The sequence below is a fragment of the Ciona robusta genome, chromosome 14 (assembly GCF_009617815.1).
Source record: "Ciona robusta chromosome 14, ASM961781v2".
NCBI lineage: Eukaryota > Metazoa > Chordata > Ascidiacea > Phlebobranchia > Cionidae > Ciona > Ciona robusta.
Window position 1 is genome coordinate 5823500 of NC_143248.1, and position 26561 is coordinate 5850060.

Below are 26561 nucleotides of genomic sequence, written 5' to 3' on the forward strand. Positions count from 1 at the left end.
TTTTTGGTTTCTGTTTTTTCTGTATAATAATTGAGTATAAACAACCCCCCTATATTGTTTGCTAACAGCTGAATATACAAAACAACCATTAACCCATTTAACCCTTATAGCTTCCAGCTCCAGCTTCCTGCTTCCCTAACTACCAACCTCTAACACTTTCCACCGGCCTAATCTGTAACAAACATGAGGATTCAAAACTAATGCAATGTTTGTTACAAAGAATTCTTTACCTAGCAGACAAAAGATTAATTTAAAAATATTTTTTACCAGGAAATTGGTGCCTTGAACAAAATTTTAATCTTAAGTTGCCTTGAATATTAAAAGATGGCGTGAACAGGAGATAAATAACATGCAGGACCAAGCCCATGCATCTGAGGTCTATTTATTCCAGCTTTCCTATATAGTGGGCGGGGTTTTAATGATTGCCAACACTGCAGCCATTATGCACACGTCGGTGTCCAAACTTATTCGAGGACGATCATCTAAAAACAGTCGATACACAAGAGCTGTATTTTGTAACGGACCAAATAAATTAAAGCCTGATTACTGTGATCCTGAAAGTCGAGAAAAATCTGAGAATCTTCTCAGCCAAGAATACTTATCACCTCAATATGCGAACCATCTTTCTTATGAACATAATGAGAACTCAGAGGAAAGGCAAGATGCTGAGCAAAATGTGGAACCAGCTCCTATTCGGCTTACATACTTGCTATTTATTTGCTGCACCTTTGAAACCTTATGCATAATATCGAGCACTATAGTAACAGGCGCACGATATGTTAGTGTGAACACTTCTCAATGTAACAGCACCTCAAACTTCCTACACTTCTCCGCATACACACAGCTGGCTGACTTAAAAAGTTTTTACATCGTCCCATTTCTATCCACGCTGGCGGTGTGCGCACTTTCAGTTTTCCCTGTTTTGTTCTTGTCAACCAAACGTTATTTTGAAGGCTGGTTTGGAAGGATTGAATGCTCACTTGTCGTTCTTACTTTTGTTTTAATATCAAGGTGTATTGGGTTCGTCTTTTTTCCTCACAACTTCATACAAGGATGTCGGTATAATCTTTTCATTCAAAGGTAAAGTTACTTTTACTCTAAATCAGTGTTGAAATAAAGAAAGAATATTATAGGCTATATTTGTATTTCTAGTTACTTTACATAAAATTAAAGGTTCTGTTGTTAGTTTTTACTTTAAAGAAATCATTCAGAGTCAAACAAGTTTTTGTAAAATAAAATTTAAAGTATTTAAAAATTGCTATACTGATAAAAATGTTAACTTCTTTGCACCAACATTTCGCCGCCATCTAACAAGTCATCTTAGCCGTCACACCTGCATCTATATTCGTAATCATCGTTACTCTTTTTTCTAGAATTGTTTTGCCTTGGTTTGTTTATCTATCCATGTTGTTGGGTGTGAGGTTAACTAAGGGTGGATCATCAAACCAAATATGCAATGAATCTCAGCATTATCTTTCAAGTAAGTTAAATAATTGTTTACAAGAAATCTGTATGTGGAAGGTCCTGAATTGAGGCATGGTAGGAGACATGAAGTTCAGACCAGAGTTGTCCCATTACTCCAACATTGTATATGCACATTATATTCTATATATGGGTGAGGTTCTACAGTGGGCATGTCATGGGACCTGGGATTTAGGCCAGAGTTTGCCCATTACCCCAACATTGTATATGCACATTCTATTCTATGTGGGTGAGGTCCTACAGTGAGGCATGCCATGGGACCTGGGATTTAGACCAGAATTGACCCATTACCCGAACATCCGAATTATAAAGCAGATTACTTTTGGAGGTAACTTTCACACATGATGATAATCCCACTGCTGATAAATCATGTGAAATAACATTTTTTAACTCGCTGTTTTGATTTTCTAGATTTCTCCCATGATCACATTCCAGAAAGACATGTTTCACAAAGCATTAGTCATAGCAACAACGGTAGTAAGGTGGGGTAACTTTGTTATATTGTTTGCTTGGTTATGTTCAGATTAGATATAAATACAGGTATTTTGAAAAGCAAGGATATTCTTTTGTGTAGGCCTATAGGTAAGGTCCTGTGACAAGGCATTCCATGGAACCTGAGATTTGGGTAATCTGCCAGGGTTGGCCCGAGTTGACCCATCACCCCAAACCTTTTCTTGCTTACAAATTAACATTAAATTTTCTTCAATGTTTTATCCATCATATAACAAGAAAACGGCTTCTTTGTGCCAAGAATTAAGCAACCTTGCAAGGATTTGTATTGTTTCTAACTTTAACATAAATATTAATATTACATATTGTTATTCCTGTATCAACCATAATGTGTTTTATACCTAAGTCATATTGTTTTGGTTTGTGTTTGTCATAACAGGATATTGATTTTGTGATGTCACTTGTTACAATATATTCTGTTACTTCTGCTACCAGGTATAATGTAAATAATCAACGGTTTATGTGGTATAAAAAACGTATTTTGTGTTACAATTATTATCATTCACTTTTTGCTTGATGTTTACTTAGCTAAGGGCAGCGATAAGAAGGTCAGATAAATATTAACCTCGTGTGGTGGGTAAATTTATGTACATAGTGGCCATATACTTTACTACGCATTTAAAGGACTATGTACATAAGTTGTGAGCTTTAGTTTTCGTCATACACTTGAAGTTTTGTGGCTCCAGCCGTGGGTGTGTCTGCTTTTTAAGAAATAGGCGTAACATTGGCCGCTGTGTACCGATGTCACCTTAACTTTTAAAACAGGGGTGACATCATATGTTTTGGGCCTTTAGCACCCATGTTTTTAAACCAAAATAATTGTTACCTGCTAATGTGTGTGTATACAAACGGTCGGAGGCAAATTTTAGTCCCAGAGGTCAATTGAAAATATATCAAATGTTTAGCCTGTGTTTTAAAGGTTATACCGGGTTTAATTAATTAATCTCAAGAAAAAATCGATTAGGGCCAAAAACTTTCTATAGCATTAGCAAAGGTTTTTGAAAAAACTATAAATTATAAGCTTTCTTTTCATAGCTTTTGGTTTGTAAGGGTGTTTAATTGTTCTGTATTTAGTTCAAATACACCCCTGGGAAAAAAAACTATAAATTATAAGCTTTCTTCTCAAAGCGTTGGTTTGTCTAATTGTGCCGTATTTAGTTCACATACGCACGTGTTGAATTATAGATGTAAGTATGAAGGTAGTTGTCATAAATATGGCCCTCCTACCTTCAGGTGGGTAGTGTAAATAGACAAATATTTGCTAAGTACTAACCAGGCAAGAGTGATCCTGTTAAATTTATTTTATTGCTACAACTAAACACACATAGTATGTTATATAAAGGGGTGTAGGGTGTGTAGCAGATAAGCGTCAAAGTCTAGTCAGTCACTACAGCTGTCCTGAATCGCTTTGTTACTCATAGGATTCAAATGGTATATCTGCATTATATGATTATATTGATAAAAATGTGTACTTTATTATATTTTTATACCATTCTATATTGGTGAGGTTCTATGGCAAGGCCTGCTAGAGATCATGACATGATATTCAGACCAGAGTTGGCCTATTATCCCGATTAATACCGGAAACCTTTACATCTTAATAGGAAAATATTTGATGCTTCTATTTTAAACTGTTTGTTGTTTAATCATCTAAAATCTAATTAAATTTTATAATACATAACAAACATGCTTGAAATTTAATTCAATTTCCATCAACACAAAATCTTCTGCGCTTTTTTCTAAATTCTTTGAGAGTGTGATTGCCTTTTTCTTTGCAGGAAACGTTTAATAAAACCAAGAGAACTCCCAGTACCCGAGTATTGAGTGACGCAGCCCATAGATTGGACGCCTTCATGCCTTGCGTTGTGTTGATGAAAAAACAGGCTTCGATTTCGCACAAGCAGTGTCTTAGTATAGGAATGCATCCTAATGTAAGTTTATATTAAGTTTAAATTATTTTTTGAGCTTTCTGTATTTGTTTATAGTTTAATGTATAGCGTATGAATATAAAATGTTTTAAAGCCTAATATGTATATTTTTCTATTTTGGTATGTTTTTTTACCAAACTTGTTTTGTATAACAAATAAATATATATATATTTGAAGTGGTTTCTGTCTTAATTAAATATTTATGGTCAGTTATGTTATATGTGCGCTGTCAGACGTAAAATTGTTTTGAATTTTAAAGGGGAAAAATTTTTGATGTTTATATATATAAATTATTTCTAGAATAAAACAGTGACATGGCTATTATGATGTCATAACCTCTCGAACTTTGTAAGATGTTCTCAGCGCTCGATAACTAAGCTGTATAATTAAGAGATAAGACGTTGTGAGCGTATGTGTTAAAATGGAAGTTTAGTGTCGAATGTTGAGGATATATGAGTAGGCTTTGATCTAAAGCAGAGTGTTTTATTGCTGGCTTAGCCTGCTAGTAAGGTACTACATGTAATGTTTATATTTAAAACTTATTACCAGCCATTTCTCAAAAATGATTACGCACGTAACTGTTTTTGAGTGATGTTACGTAATAATTAAATGGTGTTCTGATTTTATCTGGTAATCATGTCATGTGACATTGACATAAAAATAAAGGCACAGTCTGTCTGTTTGTATAGTACGGTGGGGTAAAACGGAACACCTGTAGCACATATTATTTAAATATCCTTTTTTAAACAATTAACAGCGGTCTTTGCCTTTGGAAGTAAGGAGGCTTTGGTTTTAAAATTCTTTGAATGTTCTTTTTTTACTAGCAAATGGGACGGAAAATGAAATAAAATGTGTCCCATCTTCCCTCACCCTACTATATATTATATCAATGTAAAGCACACTTTGCAGTATTCTGCAATACTTATATCTGTCGCTAATATTTTAAAAACTTTTTTTGTAGTTACAAACAATCTTTTAGAGGCTCATTTGTTAAAAACATAGTATATTTCCAGCGTTTCGTCTGCCATGCGGCAAGACTTAATCAGGGAAAGTAGTTTATATAGTTTACATCTTGCTATGATTTATTATTAAGCGTTCTTTATGTTAAATCATCATTGTTGAGCTTTATTGTTAATTATTGGTAGTAACTATGTATCATCCGTTGTGACGATATTGTTTCCTTCTGTATTGACTCATACAATCCATTCACATATTCTGAGGATCTCGGGTTTTCCCGAAGTCTATGCATTACGCAGTACTGCAGATATATGGGCCCGGAACTGGAAGTAATTTAAGAGATGACAATGCTTGGAAACTTTGCTGTCCTGTTTGTTCAGCTGTAATAATGTTTTCAATAAAAAATGCACCAGATTTTGCCTTGAAAGCAGAGGTGACATTTACTTTTAATATAACTTTAAACATATATTGCAACTTTTTAACTCTAATTCTATTCCATTTTGGTAAGGTCCTACAGCTGGCAGTTTTCCATTATTCCAACACCCAGAATTTTTTTATTTATATATTTTTTTATTTTTAGCCTCGTAAAACCAAGCGTCGAGCATCACTAGATGTCATCAAAGAGCATAATGTGCTTACTGAGGGCCTCCGGTGGCGAGACGTTATGAACCGGCGACGAACCTCTCTGCCTGCCATCCTAGCTAGTTCAAAGCGAAAAGTAAGTCCGTATCATATATGTGTGTAGTGTTATAGTTTGTATTATGTTCGATATTGGTGTTAGTGAGACACGCCTGAGCTCTGAGATGTAGGTCTATTACCTTAACACCCAGGGTGCTACAATCTAGACCCCACTACGGCAGTTTATAGACACTTAACAATAGAGGTTCTATTCTATAAGGGTGAGGTCTTCATAAGACACACCTAAGACCTGGGATGTAGGCCAGAAATGGCTCATTGCCTCAGTTTTAGTACAATAGTGTATTTGAGTGTGGATGAGACTTGGGTACATTTCAGCAAGCATTCACATGGTGCATAATTTAGACCAGATACAGTTCTGCCAAGATAAATGTTCCAATTGTGAATTCTTTGAAGGTTTAAGTGCTTTTGTAAATAATTTATCTGTAAAACCCAACTTAAAGGTTGTCGTTGAGCGTGCATAGCTTGTACAAAGTATTCGTTTACATTTTGCCCCTTACCATATTACGTATGAAACTTAAAGGTCAATGAAACTCTATTTTTGTAAAATTTGTTTGTGTCAGTGCATGATAACATGTTGGTTTCACTACTGTGGAATAAACTGGAGAAAAAAATGCATAAGAAACCAAAGTTTTATTAAAAAAATGCAGAATTAACTTAGGTTGAACTGTTTAATGAATGAACATATTATGCAACTTAAAGCTTGTTTATTTTTTCGTGGTGGAGCAACAACATGCGTGTTTTATTTTATACATCTCGTGCCCGCTTATGTAACTTTGTGGGTGATGGTTTTTTCTATATTGTTGACAACTTAAACAAGTCATAAGTTGTTGTTCAACATGGAGCATATTATTGTTGTTCAATTTGTGTAGTCACTTAAACCCAGCCCACACAATTACGTATTTCACATGCGTCAAACTAGTTCATATTTGTGGTTTATTTTCTGACGAAAGTGATCACTTTTAAATTTTCCTAAAACTCTTCTGCGTGTGCGTAATATAGGGTACTATTAACGACACTAACTAATCTTTATGACGTTTTTACTTTATTTCTTGTTTTTGGTGAACAGTCTTTTAATATTGTTTTGTGGAAGTCTTTTAAAGCTAATCTTGGGCACTGTCAGTGCAGACGTCTGATTCTGAATTTGATTCTCTCTTTATTTATTGTTTGGTGGATAGATAAAGAACTGCAAATAGTAATTTGCTTCACTTTCTGCTATTTTTAGCAAATTCAAGACCTAAGATGCATGGAATATGATTGTATCTTATAACCGGTGAGGTTAAATTGGTTGGGCTGGTAATTACGCTCTGTATCTCGAACTTCATCTACATTTAAGTTGTTTATTTGTGTTTAGAAACCGTAAAATTGCAGCATGGTATTGAATATTAAGGTTGCGTTAAGCCTGAAATACATGGGAACTTCTTAGGCAATATGTGAATATGTCCACACTAAACCAAGCTTAACAAGAACGGTATAGTTTGTTAAATATTTGAGTCTTACCATCAGTACTTTAATAGGAAAGATTTCACAGCTAAGTTTGCATTACTTCAATATTGATACATGTATAGTAGGTTGGGGTAAGATGGTTCATGTTTTTTATTCCATTTACTCGTCCCATTTGGTAGTAAACAGAGAAAATTTACAGATTTATGTAACCGTATCCTCACGACTATAAAAGAGCGTTATTAAGTCTATATCTTTTATGTGGAATTTTACTGTTTTTGTAAAAGTTAAATTGCACATAAGGGGCCAGTGGGCGACCATTTATTAGTGTTGGTAGCTTGTTGAGTCAGAGTTCAGCCAGTTACGAACTTGAGTTGATAGTTGAAACACTTAACAAACATGTTCAATGTGGAGTGTATGGATTATTGACTTTTATTGTCACTGAGATATGATGTAACTTGTTGCAATACTTAACCATAGGCCATGAGTGAATGTTATGGTGCCTGGCATGTCTGTCCAACTTCTGAAACAAGGGTGACACCATGTTTTACCCTTAAAAACTTTTTTTCCAGAGCTAGGTGCTTCTATAAACAAGCAGAACCAAAGTATATTTTTTTCACCACGTTAATCAAATAATCAATGAGGTTCCCTATGTTCTACAACTACATAGGGGACCACATTGATGTGTAACTGTATTATAACAATGTTTGTATTGAAACTGACCATATACTGTGTGTTGTATGCACCAATGTAGCACATCCTGTTACATGTATAGGATTACAGTTTCCTAATCCTTTAATATGGGGATTTTCAAATACCTCTCGCAATTACAATATGAAAATGTTTGTATGAATTCAAATCTATTGTTTCGAGTACAAGAAAGCACGTATTATTCGTTATGACGATAAAATTCTATATTATGCAGGTTTTCTTTATATTTTATTCAGTTTTTTGCAAAGTACGGTTAGCAAATATATGCAGTTTAATTAGATTGGGATATAAGCATGTACTATAAAATAAAAATATCACAGTTTACTGCAGAGTATAACACAATACTAACAGCATAGGTTGTTGCTGCATAATGGTCTTTACATGGCTTACTTAGAAATCAAACGACTGTTTTCAATTAACATTAAGCAAGCACAGTGTGTGGTTAATGGGAAACCATTGGTCTATGACTATGTGTTTAATGTGGTAGCTGGTGCAGGAAATAGGAAACCTGTATTTTGTATTCAATGCTGTACAACCTATTCAATAATCCGTTTGCAAGATCCCAATGAATGTTGCTTAAGAAATGCAGCAAAACTTTATATAAATATATAAACCACTGGTAACGTTTGCCCTTTTGTTCCAATACATCACAAATAAATACTGATTGACAAATGAGAAATAACTGTATCAATAACAACCAGTTAAGTTGACATGGATTTAATTTCAATACTGATAAGATTTTTACCAAAATGTAAAGTCTATCTATTTTACTATTGTATTTCTAACATCTTTTATTTGTAATGCTGTAGTTATATATATAGTAGGTTGGGGTAAGATGGTCCATGTTTTCTTTTATCGTCTCATTTGGTAGTAAACAAAGAATATTTACAGAATTATGTATTCGTATTCTTACGTCTCTAAAATAGCGTTGTTAATTGTTAAAACCATTAGAAAATAAGGGATATTTTGTTCTTACGGTGTCCCATCCTGCCCCACAGTAATATGTATTCGTAGACGAAATATACAACTACACAAGTTGTATTTAAACCGTGTATTAATTCGCCTTATACAAACATTTGTATTAGTTGGTGTTAAAACAGAACTCATTGAATTCATGATGTGTTGCTTAATACTGACGTCACTATAGTTATTGTTATGTCTCTTTGTGCAGTGATTATGATGACACACACAGTGTCGCGCACTCGTTCGTGATTTGACTCGATTTGTTTGAGATTATATTCGAGGCAGTTAAAAGTTTTCGATGAATACGAGGCTACCAAGAAACGAAACGTTTTTCAAACTAATTCTTGTCATCGGTTACCATCTATTTATTAATTTCAATTAATTCTCAATTCCCGTTGTCCGGTTCGTTTCTCTACAGGACATTAAGTTGTTTATACTTCATGCATTTGACGCAGCGTTACAGCGTTCTACGCTGCGCCATCATTGCTGTTACGTCACAATGTCACGATTCCAGTCCATTCTTTAATTGTTAAGCGCTTCGCGATAGAGAAAGTATCTTTGTTTATCGCGCAGTTCTGGTTTGCCGCGGGCTCTAGCTGTTAGCGAGGTCTACCACACCAACGGTATACGATCATTTGATTCTACCATAGCGGTGTGCGGTTCTAATTATCTTGTCCATGGATCGAGGAAAGAAAAAAGAGCAATTTCAACCACCGGGTAGAAGTATCCACCCCGCAAGCATGGGGGAGAGAAGATGTAAAAGCAGACAGGTGGATGCTTCATTATCTTCTTGCAGGGAACATTTTTGTCAGATATTCGCCTTGTAAGCTTAGCAGAAAGATTGGCAGATTTTAAAGCGGTTTTGAGTTTAAACCGATTGCGTGTAATCCCGGAGATAAATTGGCTTCGTATCTTAACGTTGGTAAACCAAATAGCGAAGAATGCGGTTAAATGTTTGGTTGTGGTCGCTTGAATGTGAGCATGGGCGTCATTTGATGCCACAGTTTGGTTTAATGTCGTCATAGCATAATATGTACTTATAGCAAGAACCCGCATCGCACACATGACGTTTGTTACATTGCTGCAGAGCGTCAGAATAAGATGAGGCCCTACGGCAAAGCATGTAATGGGGCATATACCTTGCCGTAGGACCTCATTCATGTAGAAATATCAATTGTTCCACAACTTCTGCAGTTATGATTGAAATAATACTCTATAACCGCCGCTCAGTGGTGAGGAGCTTGCATCGTAACTGGAGAGCTTAATGCTTAATACTGATAGGCGTGTGTATCCTTGGGCAAGACAATTAACGGACATTGCTCCAATCCAGTGGCTATTAATTAAAATATGTTATAGCACCCAGGGTGTCGTGGTAATAGATGAACTCTGGCCTAAATCCCAGAACCCATTGAGTGTCCCACTATAGAACCTCACCCACATAGAATAAAATAGAAAAATAAAACGCACCGAACGCCATACGCCCTGTGTTAAGATTTAGCTTTAAATTTATCTCGTTCGCAAACATAGGAGCGTTTCCCTTCCTCCTTTAAACAAGCAGTGCTGGTATTGGTTTAGGAAACCATTTATCAAGTATGTGACGTATCGTTGGTATGTGTGGCATATTATATCGCATATGGGAGCCCCATGTTTAACCATACACCTCCACTATTCGTGTGTAAATACGTGGCCTTTACATAACGTACCACCTTCGTACTTTCACTTTTCGTTGGCGAAATCCTGTAAATCCCCACGGTAGGGGAACAACTGTTGATTTGTCGCTATGTCTTTTAAGGGAAATGTAAATTATTTTTTTTATAAATTCTTTAATCCTCGTTACCATCAAAATCGAAGAGAAAATTAAAAGTAACATTATTATATAAAAAGGGAGTTAGTTTTACATAAACGAAATCAAAGATAAAAACATTTTGTTGCCAATTGTATTTTAGTTATGCAGCCAAAAGTGAAACGTCTTGTGTTTTGCAAACATTTGCAAAAACGGCACAAAAAGACAAAAACAGCCGCAAAAAATACCAAAAAAACGCAAAATCTGCATAATTGGCAAACATTTCCAATAAAAAAAACAAACAAAAAGAACTAGTCCCACGATTGTGATTCGTATTCCCCAATGTCTTATTATTACATCACATGTCTCCTTTGGAGGCGATTGTCGCATTCTCAAAGCTTATTGGCTTATTACCGCTATTGACGTATTGATTTATTTACATCATTAAGAACCGTGCAATCGACTACTGTTGCCAAGATGTTTAATTAACTATTTTAACCGCATTGTTGGGAATAATTGGCGCTCGCCAAAAATATTCGACCCTGTGGGAAATTTGAATTGTGAGAATGCTGCATGTGCCGTGACCCAGCCAGGAAGAGCGTTTCCACTAAAATAATGGGAGTTTCGCTCATTTCTTCGTTCTCAGTAAAATCCCGGTAACCAAAATTCCTATAAAATTAGGATTCCACTGTGTCTGTAGTCCGTAGTATGCGTTGAAAACTAATGCGAAGATCTGCACTTAAGAATTTTCATTAATATTCGAATCCAGCGCCGCAGCTGCGTTTGCCCGAAAAGCGAAGTTTGACAGCCAATAAATGTTTAATTGCTGTCGTCCGCTGCTCTTGTGACGTCACAATCCAGCACGGTGACGTAGGTTGGCGTAAGCTACCGTCTGGTATGCCCCCCGCCATGTTTTAATAACTTCTCCAGTCAAGAGTCGTAAAGCCACCCACACAAGAACAAATAACGCTGTGGAACCTACGAGTCTTAGGTTACCACCGCACCGTCGTGGCGGGGTTATATAAATGATCGACTACGATTTAAAGCCATGGTTTATGATTAAACTTGATATAGTGCTGGGTGTTGGATCGTAGATAGATAACGTTAGACTTTATATACCATATTTCTTAATCGTATTTTAAACAATTACCAACGCTTTCTTAGAGTCGAGAGGTTACGTTTATGTAATTCTATAAATATTCTTTGTTTGCTACCCAACGGGCCGATAATGTGGTATGCTATAACTAACCCAATGTATAACTTATAGCTGGTTTGCAATACGTTTGAATGAAACGCGCCACTTTGCATTAATAGTTGGTTGGGTAAAATGGTTTATGCTTTCATTACTATATGTAGCTTTTACGCTAAACTTGTAATCCTAAACAAGTCGCTCGCGTAGTGCGTATACCACCGAAGACCTTCATGTACCACATGTGGTAAACCTTCCATGGGTTGGAAACTACCGGCCTATTTAACGAACAAGGTTTGGAACCACTGCGTTGTAGACTTGGTATCAATTTGCTGTACATTGGCGTAGCTTTGACAATACCATGAATACAGTAATGGATTGCACGTATTATACACCCGCAGCGTGGCTTGGTAAACCCACTATATCATTGTCAAATAGCACACTTAACCTAAAAAGATATTTTTTATTCGTTGACTACAGCAGCGAATATCAAGTTAACTGAAACAACGAAGAGAAGGAAATTGGCAGCAAAACGACAGTTGTTAAAACACGCCACGGGTAAAACTAAACAAGAAAAATGGCAAATAAAATGCGTGGCTGGTGAACGCACACAAACCGTGGAACTTTAATTACATGAAACAGTCTTTACTACGTGAAGTCGCGAACGCCATTTTTGATTTCCGAAAGGGAATTTTCAACGTGATTATGACGTTTCAATCATGGCATTGTTAATCGCTGTTATTTCTTTATCCGTTCGCGCCATCGCCTACGGTCACATTTAGTATTCTGTATTATGATTCGGCAGAAAGTAAGCAAGCTGACTCATGCTCATATGATGTCACGAATCATGCACGTCACAAATGCGCATTGTTACATTGATAATCGGTATTATTGCGTCGATTTGTTTCGGTGATTTGGCGTGGTGACCTTTCGAACTTTTTACTGGTTTCTGTAACAGCGCGAGTCATTACAGAAGTGCTTGTTACGTAATAATGACACGCGCGACGTGTAACTGAGACATGGGATGCTTGAAAATAGAAACACTGGTGTTCGGTTTCATTGTACATGTTTAGAAAGATGGTAACTCTTACATGGCGGTTTATTCATATGTTTTAACCACATAACCATATACAGGAAACGTTATGTGTTTTCTAACAAACCGTTTTATACAATCCTTCCAAACCTGCTATTATAATATAAACATGCTGTGCAGATCATGCCAGCTGTCTGCATTGCAAAGACAGTGTTTTTCAATGAAAATGCTTAGCAAGCGAAATTCAATATTTTAACCTAGTTTGTTGTAATGCCATGTCTATTATTGGGGTTTGTAGTCGTAAATGACACAAGTTCAGTGTAATTATGTGTGTAGTTTATCAAGCAAGCATATGTTAATGTTAGGGACTTATCTTAATCTTCTGGCATAAAAATTAAGTGACATTTTGTTGACAATATGTTTGCTTGTTATGTAAGGAAACTTCATCAAGGTATAGACCAAACGTTGGTCTTAATATAATACTATGTTAATTTTGTGCTAGAAAATCAGTTTAAATATATCATGTCTTGTAGCTACAGCAGCAATAGACCTAAGCCTTAGATTTAAATATGCTGTTTGAGACTTGCATTGCAAGAGATAATATAGAATTATAGAATATATATACAGTAAGTGGGGAAAATGGGACACCTTTGGGACATATTATCAAAATATACTGATTGAGTTTTAAACACTTAACAATGGTTTGAGTCGTGAGAATACCGTTTTATAAGTCTTTGTATGTTTTTTGTTTACTACCAAGTGGAAAGAGAAAATAGAATAAAAGGTGTCCCGTTTTCCCCCATCATGCTATATATATAGTTATGTTTTTCAAACCTTTGAGTGATTTAATTTCGTGACTTATCTACGCTTGTAAAATTAATCTGCTGGTGTGGAATTTAATTTTGTTTGTATTGGATAATATTAAGTATTGATTTGCTTAGACCGATTGAACGATAAATTATTTTGTTTGTTATTTTACTAACTCATGGTGCGTGGTTATATAAAGCTTTATGGGTGTTATTGTGAGGTGCAGATTTATAGAGAGTGTGCAATCTTAAAACACAGGGGAGGCAGGGAGAGTTAGACACACATTTCTTTGAAACAAATCTAAACTTACTGGTTGTATTGTTGACTGATTAATGCAGTGTAAAAAATTTGAGGGTTGGCCTGTCCAGTTGTGGATTGTGTATTTGCTTATATTGATATTGCATTTAAGCTTAAAAAATATTATATATATTAATGTTGCATTTAAGTGAGAATGTAGTTTAAATATGTCTATCAGCGGTGTTAAACTATATAAATAGAACAGATAGAGTGTTATGCAGTGGTTTAGGTAGTTTTCATTTGTATTAATGAAAAAAATTGTTACAAGAAAAAAAGGTTAATCTGCGGGCATATAATATTTATTATTAGATTGCACATGATTTCCTAATGCCAATTATTTTTAGTAAGTCTGCGTCCTATATATAGAATATGTGTCTGGGGTGCATGCTCGTATAAACAATGTAATATATATCTCCACTCGTTCTTTCTTTGTATCACTTTCAGTTATTGATGTAAGAATTCCAATTTTAACCCAACTGTCTTTATATTTAGTTGCACATTAAGTTAGGACAATATAGTTCAATTTAGTTTGGGAGAATGTTTTATAAGATTGTAATTTTAAGCCTCAAGTTTCTCTGAAGTAAGACTTATCAATATTTAGATAAAACGTCCGGTTTGTGTTTGCTGTCAGTTTATTAAGTGGTATTTAAATGACACAAGATTTGTAATGCTACTCAGTGTCTCTGTATACAAAGTAATATAAGGATTCGTTATAGAGTAAGTTACTCTGCTTGTATAGTTGGTTGCTGTAACTGTTTAATTGTAATAAAACAAATTAACTTTTTGTTGTATGTGGATACAGTTACTAAGCATTGTGTATAAACAAGTCAGTATTATATTCTTTATCCAGTTGCTGTATGTTATTCTACAATTCTATGTTTAAAAGTGTGTGTACTTCAGTATATCTGCTTTGTCAGCTCAGAATTGTTGATACCGTTGTCACTTTTCAGCCACCCAAGTGTTATAGTTAGCTTGTTCTTTGCACAGCCAGCCAAATGCAAGCGCGTAGATTTAACGTTCCATTAGCTATATTTGTATTCTCATCTTACACCTCATTAACTTTCCAACACATTCAGTTTGTGCGGTTTAACCACTTGCAGTGTTGCCGTGTTTTACCTTCTATAATATCTTACATTTACTGGTTTGCGTCTTATTTAAGTGGTGTGAAACACTGTTATGCTTGGAATTTTTGCACAATCAGAAAATATTACAAGATTGCAACTAATACTTTTAAGATGGGGTAATAGAGATTTTTAAATTGGTGCAAAATTGTATTGAAACAAAACTATATTGGGAAAAAAGGCGCCAAACCTGGGGTGGCAGGGTGGGCAGTCCTACATTGAAATTTTCTACACTGCATTAATCAGTAAACATTAGAACTAATTAAGGTTAGGTTTGTTTCCTAGGACTGTGTCCCTGCCTCCCCTGTGTTTGAAAAAATAAACTGTTCTACCTTTCAAGCCCTTTAAATATCTCCCTTTACCATGTTAATACAAAGCAATCAACAGTATAAATATCAAAGCCACTTCTACCCCATAATTATTCATATTCATATTCATTACTATAGTTATTGGCAATGATGATAAACCCTATTAACCCCACAGAAATATTTATTAATTCCCATTTCAAGATGATCAGGGACCTAGTTAGACCTGTTCCTGTCATTAACGCGTTTCGTATCTCATTTCTATGAAGTTTAACACTTTGCATTCTTCCTTGCTTAACACTAAAAGATTGCGCAACTGGTTATGTGTTTAAGTTGATAGATTAGTTGTGGTTATGTTTATATATTTACATCGGTTGCTAACTTGCTAATATGTAAGTGTAAGCGTAATATTTAAATATTTTCATGGTTTAAAAAATTTTTTTTTCTGCAATAGTTGTATAACAAGTGCAACATGACTTAAATGAATATTTTTTCTATAATTGCAAATGTATTACAAAACAGAATTATGTTTTTTATTTTAAAGTGGGTAAGGTTCATGTATGGTTTGTAGTTGTAGTTTAAATTCTATAATTCTGATGCTAAAGTTTGTATCCAGTTTGAGTGTGGCAACTTGTGTGTGGAATTACTGCGTGAATATGTTCAATACATTCTGCGCACTGTATTAATATGTAGGTATACAATGAAGGATTTCTTGAAATATTAATCTTTATTAAAGCTTGCTTTGTAGTTTGTTATTCAAATCAAGAAGTTCTCATTGCATAAGTAGTATTGTTTTAACGGCTCACTTTTGGTTCTTTTATTTCAATGCAGTTCAGAAAAATTCAAAAACCTATGTTATACATACAACTTTCAGCAAGCCATTGTGAAACTTTCATAAATTAATGTTGATTATTGAAGATTTGCGCATTGTATCGTTTTTATGCTGAAATTTTTATTTTGACCGTTATAGAACATAATAAGTATCTCAAAATATGGTGTCTTGATTATTATGTATCTTTATAGTTTGTATCAAGTATCTATATACCATATATAATATGTTGATTTTCCCACAGGCTGTGATGTCATCCACATTAGTCGATACATCCACTTTGGTTGAAATTCAATCAACATTAGAGAAGTTGGGAAAATCACCCGCTCTTGTTGAATCTCTGGTGGAAGATCTACAGAACTTGTTGAAGCCTTATAAGGTACATTATAGTGGTTAGGAGCTTGACTGACTTATCCATGGTTGCCACTCCCATGTCCACAGTCAAGTTGCAAAAGCTATTGCAGTGTGTGGATAAACAGACATGACTTTTGGTTGGTTTGGTCATTTATATCCTCGTGGGTGGAAACTTGAGTGACTTATCCATGGTTGCCACTTCCATGCCCACAGTTGAGTTGCTGAAGCTATTGCAGTGTGTGGATAAGCAGACATGACTTTTGGTTGGTTTGGTCATTTATATCCTCGTGGGTGGGAACTTGAGTGACTTATCAATTGTTGCCACTCCCATGCCCACAGTCGAGTTGCAGCCATATTTAACTGACATTCTTTTCGCACTTTTTATCCATAGCATGGTTCTAACAACTGTCGTTATGTTCATTATTTTAATTATAGGATCTTAGCTGTCATTTTTAAGGAAACAAATTAAAATAATTAATTTATTTTATGAGTTCTTCCATTCCCCACAGACGGACCACGTCCGGCCCCGACAAGTGGTTTGGTTACACGATAGTGGGACTGATGGTTCAGATGATGATGTTGTTTCAACGCCTCGACATTCTGCAGGGAAGGTTGGTATATCTACTATATTGTATGTTATTGTATAAGTCAGACAAATTGTTATCTTTGTAAGTTACCCTCTGTATTGTATGTTATAATGGTATGTAGTTGTATGGTGTTTGGTAAAATTTGCTTGCTGTAGGACCTCACCCATATAAAATAGAATGTGCGTATACAATGTTTGGGCAATAGGCCAACTCTGGTCAAATCCCAGGTTCCATGGCATGCCTTAATGTAGCATCTCACCGGTACAGAATGGAATGTGCATATACAATGTTTGGGCACTGGGCTAAACCTGGTCTGTTATCCCAGGTCCCATGGTATGCCTCACCCATATAGAATAGTGAATCTACACAAAGCATTCTGTCCTTACATTACACACTCCCATCTTCCAGAGGTCAGCCTCGCGTAGAAATGAATGGAATCCATCCAAGGATATCTTCTCCACCACCACCACTGCAACCGGGTTACCAACAGAAGAACCAGCTCCTGCTAAACCAAAGAGACTTCCAAAGATATCAAAAGAAAAGTCACCCTTGTGAGTCACTGCAGTGGGTTTTGAACCTGGGAACCTTATCTTTTCTATTTAAATTCTTATAGTTGAATCAAAAAAAAATTGACAGTGTGGCACATTAACAAATGTACAACGTTTAGCTCCCTAGTTTTACAGGTTTAACCCGGCTGTTTGGTGATTAATATTTAACAAGAGGAGCATTTTAAAAAGTTTTATCTTTATATATATGCTGTCTCCATTCCTACATAGGTATCTCATAATACATATTGTTCATAATATATATAATGTACAGTAGGATGGGAGAAAATAGGACTACTTTTAACTCTATTTTCTCCTCCAATTTAGGAGCAAACAAAGAACATTTAATTAATTTTAAAACCGCATTCTTATGACTCCCATAGACCGTTGTTAATTGTTTAAAACACGATCAGGATGTTTGCATATTATGTGCTAAAGTGTCTCATCTTCCCCAACCTTACTGTATATACTGTTCAAAATATATATTGTTGATTCCCACACAGAGTATCTCCCCTTGATTCCCGTTGCAGTAGCCCTGTGATTGACAGCTCGATAAGAGCCAACCTTGGTAGAAGGAAGACCTACCCAAGTTTACCAAGTAGTGGTGAGAATATTAAGCTTATTGTTTATTCAGCTTGTGGTTGTATCTGTGTACATATTGGTTGGGATTGCATTGGAACGTGGGTGCTTATGATAGATTAGGTGGGAATCAAAATAATCGAAAAAAATTCTGATTTAATTTTTAAAAGATTTTATATATTTATATTATTAACCCATTATGTAAAATGTGTTTTGTTTAGAATTAGCAGTTAGCAGTGAACAGTCTTGGCTGCCCACTACTTTTCTATCTGTTATAAGTCGCATGGTAGCTAAGGTTTATGCCAAAGTTTGTCTTCCCTGGTTTTAGCCTCCACTTTAAACTTTCACTAATTTAAACTTTGCAGCAAAAGTTATTACACAGATATAATAGTTGCATTCATTTTATTTCAAATCCGTATAATAATAGAAAGCAATCATTAAAAAGTAATCTGAATTTGTGCAAAAAGTTTAATACCGTATTCAACAAATTTATGTTATGTTACTTAGCTAGCATTCCTTCATAATCCATTTAAAACTATATTATTAATATAAATTCTCCCCACAGGTTCGCAAGTATATTTCCCATCCTCCCATAACCTGTTGTCAGTTCATAAGAAATGTAAGTATTTTGTTTAATGGAGGTTTTGTATGAGTTGTTTTGACTAACACTTCAGTAGCGTTAACAGCTAGTTTTACAAAGTGTCAACAAAACAGTAACTATGATTTGGTTGCACCATTTTTTACAAGTGTTTATATAAGTTAGGTTGTATTTGACCGATACGTCAGTAATTTGATCAGATAGTTTTACAAAGTGTCAACAAAACAATAACTTTGAATTGGTTGCACCATTTTTCACAAGTGTTTATATGAGTTGGGCTGTATTATACTGTTGTTGTTTTAAATAATATAAATCTTGGGATTAATCTTATGGTAAAAAACATAAATATTATTGAATCAGCATTTTGTCTGCAAAACTTTACGAACTTTACAACAGAACCAAAATTTCAACCGTTAAATTTTATTTGATTGACACCTAATAATTTCACAATAATTTATGTCCCGTTTGACATACGAAGCCCAATCTTTTACTTTGTTTATAACGGATCAAACTTGACAACAAACTGCTGTGGATAATTTTGCTTGAGGCTTAAATGGAATGTTGTCCATGATAAATCATTGTGTACGGTGCAAACATACGATAGCAAACCTCACCACGCAAACTGTTATCAATAGGAACATATTTGCGCAGAACAATATTTCGGGTTAACTTTACTTTCAATCCTTTGTTTGAATAATGCTTGGGAACTATGGCCTTGTGTTCTCGTATGCTTGAGAAGTTATTTTTTATGTAATTTTTACAATTAAAGTACAGAGTGTTTGGTTTAAATTCCACCCCATGTTTAAAGTACAGGGTGTTGGGTGTAAATTCCACCCCATGTTTAAAGTACAGGGTGTTACATCCAGTTTAAATGTTTAAAAATACGGTTATAACCGGACTCATTATAATATATCCTAAAGTATATTGCATCATATGAGCTTCAATTAAAACCATACTAACTTTAAAATGTGTTGGTTTTAATAAATAACAACGTAAGTTAGTAAATGTCACTTTAAACTTTCCATTAAATATAAACTGACTTTGGATTGATTTTAAATTAGAGGTAATGTCACCCAAACATTGATCTAATGTAATCAATACGACTGCTTGTTTCCGAATGAGGCCACATGAGTTTCTATACATGTCTAGTCTACTTTGTATGGGTGAGGTCCCACAGTGGTATTTGGCCCATTACCCCAACATTGTATATGCACATTTTATTCTATATGGTTGAGGTCCTACAGTGAGGTACGCCATGGGACCTGGGATTTTAATCAGAGTTGGCCCATTACCCAATTATATAATATTACTCTTGCTCGTAATTTTAAAGTTTTGATTCGGGAATCTGTTTTTCTTTGAAAAATTTCCAACATTACTTATTCTTATACCATCGGTATACCTCCCAACTAACTTACCCCAAAACAACCATTTCAATATAAATATACCAACTTGTGTTATATCGTCCTCATATGAAATGTTAATATTACCCCTGATACAAGGACCAACTAACCCCTCCCCCAACAGTCCCCACGGTATCGTCGGACTATGAGAGTTGCGACAACGATGACGTGACTTCCCCCATCGCGAGGTCAAAGTCGGTGAACGAGAAGGATTCTGATCCCTTGGATCTTCATCACCTCCAACATCATCTGCATCACGATGAGGAGGATAATGAGGTGGGTGGCTGTTTGTGGTGGTGGGGGGTAAGGTGGGTCATTAAGCGGGAATAAGATGGGTCATTGGGCGGGGTAAGATGGTATATTAGCGGAGGTGGGGGAGATTGCACAGTTAGAGGGAAAGATGTTGTAGTAGGGTTCCAAGATGGTCCATGTTTTTATTCTTTCTTATAATACTAATTTTCATTGACTAAAATAGAATCTGCCAATTTTCTGGTAAACAAAGAATATTTATTGTTTTCTCACAGTTAGCGATGATGATGAATAAAACACGACATCCATTTTAACCCATTGTAATACAACATAAAACCATAAATACATTAGCCGGAAGAGGTGTTTTTATTCTTAATATCTCCCCCCCCCCAGTTCCTAACCTCTACCTCACAACTTGATGATGACATCACAATCATGGAGGAGGTTGTCACTTGTCGTGGCAACCAGTGGAGTGACGACGAGTTGACGGACGATGGTTACAACTTCTTCCTACACTACCAGCAGAAGCTGCTTGAATCTGTGTATAAATGGAACTTCCCAATCTTTACACTCGCCCAACAAACCGACTGTGTGTTAAGCCAGGTGGGTTATATATCTGTTGCTTGCAAGTATTGTATTATGAATGGGTGAAGTCATTAAGTACCCCAACATTGTATATGCACATTTTATTCTATATGGGTGAGGTTCTACAGTGAGGCCTGCCATGGAACCTGGGACTTAGGCCAGTGTTGCCCATTACCCAATAGGCTGCTACAACCCATTAGTGACCACTGGGTTGGAGCAATTGTTGTTAAGCCAACTTAAGTATCTTGCCCAAAGACACATACACCACCAATGGTAGCATCAAATATGTTTTCTTCAGTTACAATACAAACATCTAACCACTACACAAATTTCCCATCTACACTGTATATTTGAGCTAGTACTACACATATAACCCAATAATGCTAATATGCTTGTCTTTCGCAGATGGCGTTTAAATTGTTTCAAGACACAGGTCTGTTTGAAACTTTTAAAATTCCCAAGCAAGAATTTGTGCAATATATGAGAGCATTAGAGGAAGGATATAGGAACATTCCATGTAAGTTGTGTGCTTAGTGTTTAGTGTGTATTGGTATGTTATATATATGTGTGTGATCTTCAGTGAGGCACACCTGAGACCTGGGATGTAGGTCTATTACCCCAACACCCAGGGTGATACCACCTATACCACACTGAGGCAGTTTATAAACAGTTAATAATAAACATACTATTCTATATGGGTAAGATCATACAGTATTGCATGCCATGGGAATTGGGATTAGGCCAGAGTTGGCCCGTTACCTCAAAGGCTCAAAACACAGTGAATTTTTCAAAAATATATCTTTACACCTTATCCCTCCAGACCACAATCGCATCCACGCAGCAGATGTATTACACGGGTGTTGGTATCTTTCAACGCAAGCGATTCCTGGCTTCCATGAGTCATCAGCTTTGTTCAGCTCAGATTCTTCAGGTAACCGGAAATTACAGAAACTTTCCATTCCAATGTCATTGGTGTAATGGACCAAAATATCCTCCCAAGATCCTTGCTGTGGAAAGCAGTCGTTGTTTGAAACATTCAACTGTGGATTTGCTTATACTTATCTAAGTGTCTTTCTTAAGCAGTAGTTCCATTTGCATTGACATGTCCAGCCCCTACTTTGATTTAAAACTTATCCTTAAAATATATTTATATATTTGTTCTTTTAATAGACCTCGCCCATATACAATGTGCATATACAATGTTGGGGTATTGGTCAACTCTGACCTGCACCAGTAAACTCCTGATGTATATTTTCGTCCCCCACAACCTTATAATGGTTAGGTACCATTTATAGTTTGCCCACCAACCATCGATCTCACTTACACTGTATACTTAGTACAGCACATACTGTGATTAATCACACCACCTGGCTATATACAATGTTTGTTCATCGCTCAGTAAACACAAACCTAACCACCATGTTTGCTCCCGTTTAGACTCAGATAGTGGGACCGGGACCTCACACAACCACTGTCAAGTTAACAACATTGGGCACGGGTCATTGGCCCAAGCTATACCTGCGTTGGAACTTATGTCACTTTATCTGGCTGCAGCCATGCATGATTATGACCATCCTGGTAGAACCAATGCATTCTTAGTGGAGACAAGACACCCATTAGTAAGTATTGAATATTTTAATAGAGCTGGTAATGTGTTACAATTTTAAGTATAACAAAGGTGTCTTTTTACACATCTATGGTACAACGTAACATTTTATCTAATATAAATACTAAGACTACTGTCTCAGTGGGGTATAGGTGGTAGCACCCTGGGTGTTATCCATCTTCAAACATTATTTGTACCTACCTTGGAATACTGGCTGCTTGCGGAGGTGGATTCCTGAAGAACTTTGCCATTTTATTTTCTTCTCAATGGAACGGTAATTCCATTCGGAACTTGTAATGTTCAGTGGTTACCAAGTTTTGTAACATACAACTTGTTTTTTTTTAACCATTACTGCCTGGTTCCTTTATAAAAGTTTGAAAACCACACAGAGTATCACCATTGTATATCCAACCTGTAGTTTAAGACTTAGATTACCTATGGTGTATAACCATTATATCTAATCTCTCATTGCTTCTTAAAACATTTTGGTGTCCCCTTTAAAAAGCTGTTTATACGTTGTCCCCTTTAAGTTGTATGTTTATGTCCCCTTTAAACTGCTTAACTTTGTCCCCATTGTTTTTTGTATATATGTTTTCCATGTTTTATTTTATGAGTATATAACCTAAGCTTTGTGGGGTTTTTGGATCATTACATTTATGTGCTACTGGTGTCAACATCCTTTTGAACTGAGTGACCTTGAGACTTTCAATATCTAACCCCATTACTCTATCGCAGGCAATATTATACAACGATCGTTCTGTGCTTGAGAACCACCATGCCTCCTCATCATGGGGATTGTTATATTCAGATCCTCGGTTTAATTTCTTAAAGAACCTCGACACTGCTGAATGGAAGAGACTTCGGTTCCTCGTGGTTGAAGCCATCCTAGCCACCGACCTCAAGAAACACGGGGAAATATTATCACAGTTCAGCGTCAAGTCACAGAATGGTAAGATACTGTGTACATAGAGGTCCTATAGTGAGGCACGCCATGGGACTTGGGTTTAGGCCAGTGTTAGCCCATTATCCAACATTGTATATGCACATTCTATTCTGTATGGGTGAGGTCTTATAGTGAGGCACGCCATAGGACCTGGGGTTTAGGCCAGTGTTAGCCCATTACCCCAACATTGTATATGCACATTATATTCTATATGGGTGAGGTCCTACAGTGAGGCATGTCATGGGACCTGGGGTTTAGACCAGAGTTGGCCCATTACCCCAACATTGTATATGCACATTCTATTCTGTATGGGTGAGGTCCTACAGTGAGGCATGTCATGAGACCTGGAATTTAGGTCCGAGTTGGTCCATTATCCCAACTGTGTATTATAATTGATTTTCAGACTACCCTATCCTTTATTATTGCTAGTGTAATTGGTGTTGTACTATAGTACTGTTGGGTAAGATAGTTATAGCACCTACATCCCATATTTTCTGATTATGTTTTTAACAAATCGCGACGCTCTTTTAGAGTCATGAGGATAATGTGAAAACATGAACCATTTCACCCTAGCATACTTTACCATTTTACCCCAACTTACTATTTCTCTCACGTCTGACCTACTGCATGATCTTGTAATCAATGATTTAATATTTGCAGGTTTGAATTGGTCAGCAGATGCCGACAGGTTGCTTGTCTGCCAGATGGTTATCAAGCTTGCTGACATTGGTGGGCCAGCTAAAGAGAGGAATCTTCATATTACATGGACCAAAGCAATTTGTGAGGAGTTCTTTATTCAGGTGAATATGTATATTCTATTTAGTGGGTGGATCCTACAGTAAGCAACACCAGAGTACCTGAGATTTATGCCAGAGTTCTATTCTATTTAAGGTGGGTGAGATCCTAAACTCCCAAGTGAGGCAAAATCTAGGTTTAGGCCAGAGTTGGTCTATTACTGCAACACGGTGTGTTATGATTATGGATAATATATAGATCGTGCAGAGGTCTATATATTAGCCGGTAGGTTGTGGTTTTATCTTGCTCTCACAAACATTCCAGGTACCTTTGTTGCACTGTAGGACCTCACCTATATAGAACAGTCTTTAAGACATGTTTCAAAGTCAGTTTATTGTTACTTCTTTTTCAAAAGTTTTTGGATTACCAAATTTCTCACTATCAGTATAATTCATTCGCCACACAGAAATCATATTAATTATACTTTCACTACACCAGGGCGATGAGGAGCGTGAACTCGGCGTCCCAGTTTCCCCGTTCATGGACCGTGAGCGGCCACAAGTTGCTGAGTTACAACGAACGTTTATTAACAACTTGATAAAACCGATCGTTCAATCAATGTATAAAACGGGGATTCTTGCCGGTAAAGCAGAAGATAATGAAGGTGAGGGGAGATGACTTGTAGTTTTGCTGCCAATATTAATGAATGCTATATTGAAATATATTACAAAAACACCTATTCTATCAAGTTATCAAACATGAAAGTTTGCAAACACAAAAATTCTTTAAGTTTGGGTTTAGTAGTTGCAGTTTTATTCTACTCATAGTTTTACCTGTGGCGTGTTTTAACAATTGTCGTTTTGTTCTTCGTTTTATTCCCATAATTTGGACTTCGTTACTAATGATACTTTAATGCTGATTTTTGTTTTGTTTTTTGTGTTGGTCAACTTTCATGTAATGCTGTTTCATTACTAATGATGTTTTATTGTTTTGTGATAAGTGATAACAATGATTTTTACATACCTAACAAACCGACCTAATGTTTCATAACAATAACCATTGTTGTAACAATAATGATGTCACAGCAGATGAATCTCCCATGGAAGATCAAAGCCAATGTCTTCTCCTTGAACAACTTAAAGATAATCTCAACTTCTGGGAAGTGAAGACCCCAACATCAGGTCACGAGGAAATGAATGAAGCGTTTAAACTTGCGTTGCATGTTGACTTATCAATGAGGTAAAAGGTTGCAAATATTAAGACTCTATGTTATTACTATTGTGGGCGTATGTGTAAAGACATTTAAGTGCAATATTAAAGCATCTGTCTCTTAGCTATAGGGTTACGGGTTCAAAGCTCGATTAAGGTACCATTGTAAGCATATGTATTCTTGAGCAGGGTAACTTGTAAACGGGCACAAGGTGTATGTAACAGAACACTCATGTTATAATGACTGTCGTTGTCTGCCACTCGAGATTAAATAAGTTGCATTCATTAAAAGTTTTCACATTTAAACAGAAACAGCCGGACCAATCTGAACATTCCAAACCACACTGAACCTATTGATGATGTCATAATAACGAACAAAACGGACAATGATGTCAACAATAAACAACAATGTAACGACTGTGTTACAACAAATAACACCACGATAAGAAACTCTCCTTCAAAACTTGGAACGATACCTAAACTTCAACCGCCCAAGATTGTTATCAACCACAAGGTGTCCTCGCACACAAGCTGACACTGCCCACTTGCCAATGATGTCACAATGATATCATGATGGTGTCACAATAATGTTATAATGATGTCACAATGATGTCACCACCATGCAATTAGCGGAGACAGTTACCTAGGCGATAGTAACACACACACACACACACACACACAGCTACACTCGTTTTAAACAGGATATATATTGCCACACAAATACGCTCGTTATACTTTTGCACTCGACAACTGGATTCATTATCTGTTACTTTTCTCATGTCAGGTTTTTTTTAATTTTCCTATTTGTTTTATTTATATATGAAAGAATGGTCATTGTTTTGTTTGTATCATACTTGTCATCTTTTATTATCTCTGGTATATTTGTAAATAGAAATCGCTCGAAATCTTCAAAGAGAAACAGTTGTGTGATGTCATGGGGGACTTACCCTAAACCATGAATTTCGATAACAAAAATAAAGTAACTTTGTTCCTTTGTGAGAATTTTGGTTTGCAACAAAGGGTTTAAGAGAAAAAGTTTGGCCTATTACTCCAATAAAAGGGTTTAAGAGAAAAAGTTTTACAGTAAGGGGTGTGGGCCAAAGTTGGCCCATTCCTC

General features: G+C 36.0%; 1 protein-coding gene across 2 annotated transcripts; it reads left to right on the plus strand.

Moving 5' to 3' along the window:
* Positions 1–246: 246 nt before the first annotated feature.
* LOC149725405 (uncharacterized) lies at positions 247–26446 on the plus strand. 2 transcript variants are annotated; one of them, XM_089892462.1, is made up of 20 exons: positions 247–1080; positions 1374–1480; positions 1894–1964; positions 3771–3923; positions 5458–5595; positions 16299–16433; positions 16918–17019; positions 17404–17546; positions 18044–18144; positions 18685–18738; positions 20242–20393; positions 20760–20969; positions 21357–21468; positions 21772–21882; positions 22389–22570; positions 23293–23506; positions 24161–24300; positions 24734–24899; positions 25321–25474; positions 25754–26446. In XM_089892462.1, exons 1-20 carry the CDS (start codon positions 350–352, stop codon positions 25977–25979), a joined length of 3402 nt encoding a protein of 1133 aa, XP_089748588.1. In that variant the 5' UTR covers positions 247–349; the 3' UTR covers positions 25980–26446. The 2 variants fall into 2 exon arrangements, with proteins under 2 accessions (XP_089748588.1, XP_089748589.1); XM_089892463.1 differs by having other exon boundaries at positions 25324–25474.
* The last annotated feature ends 115 nt before the right edge of the window (positions 26447–26561 follow it).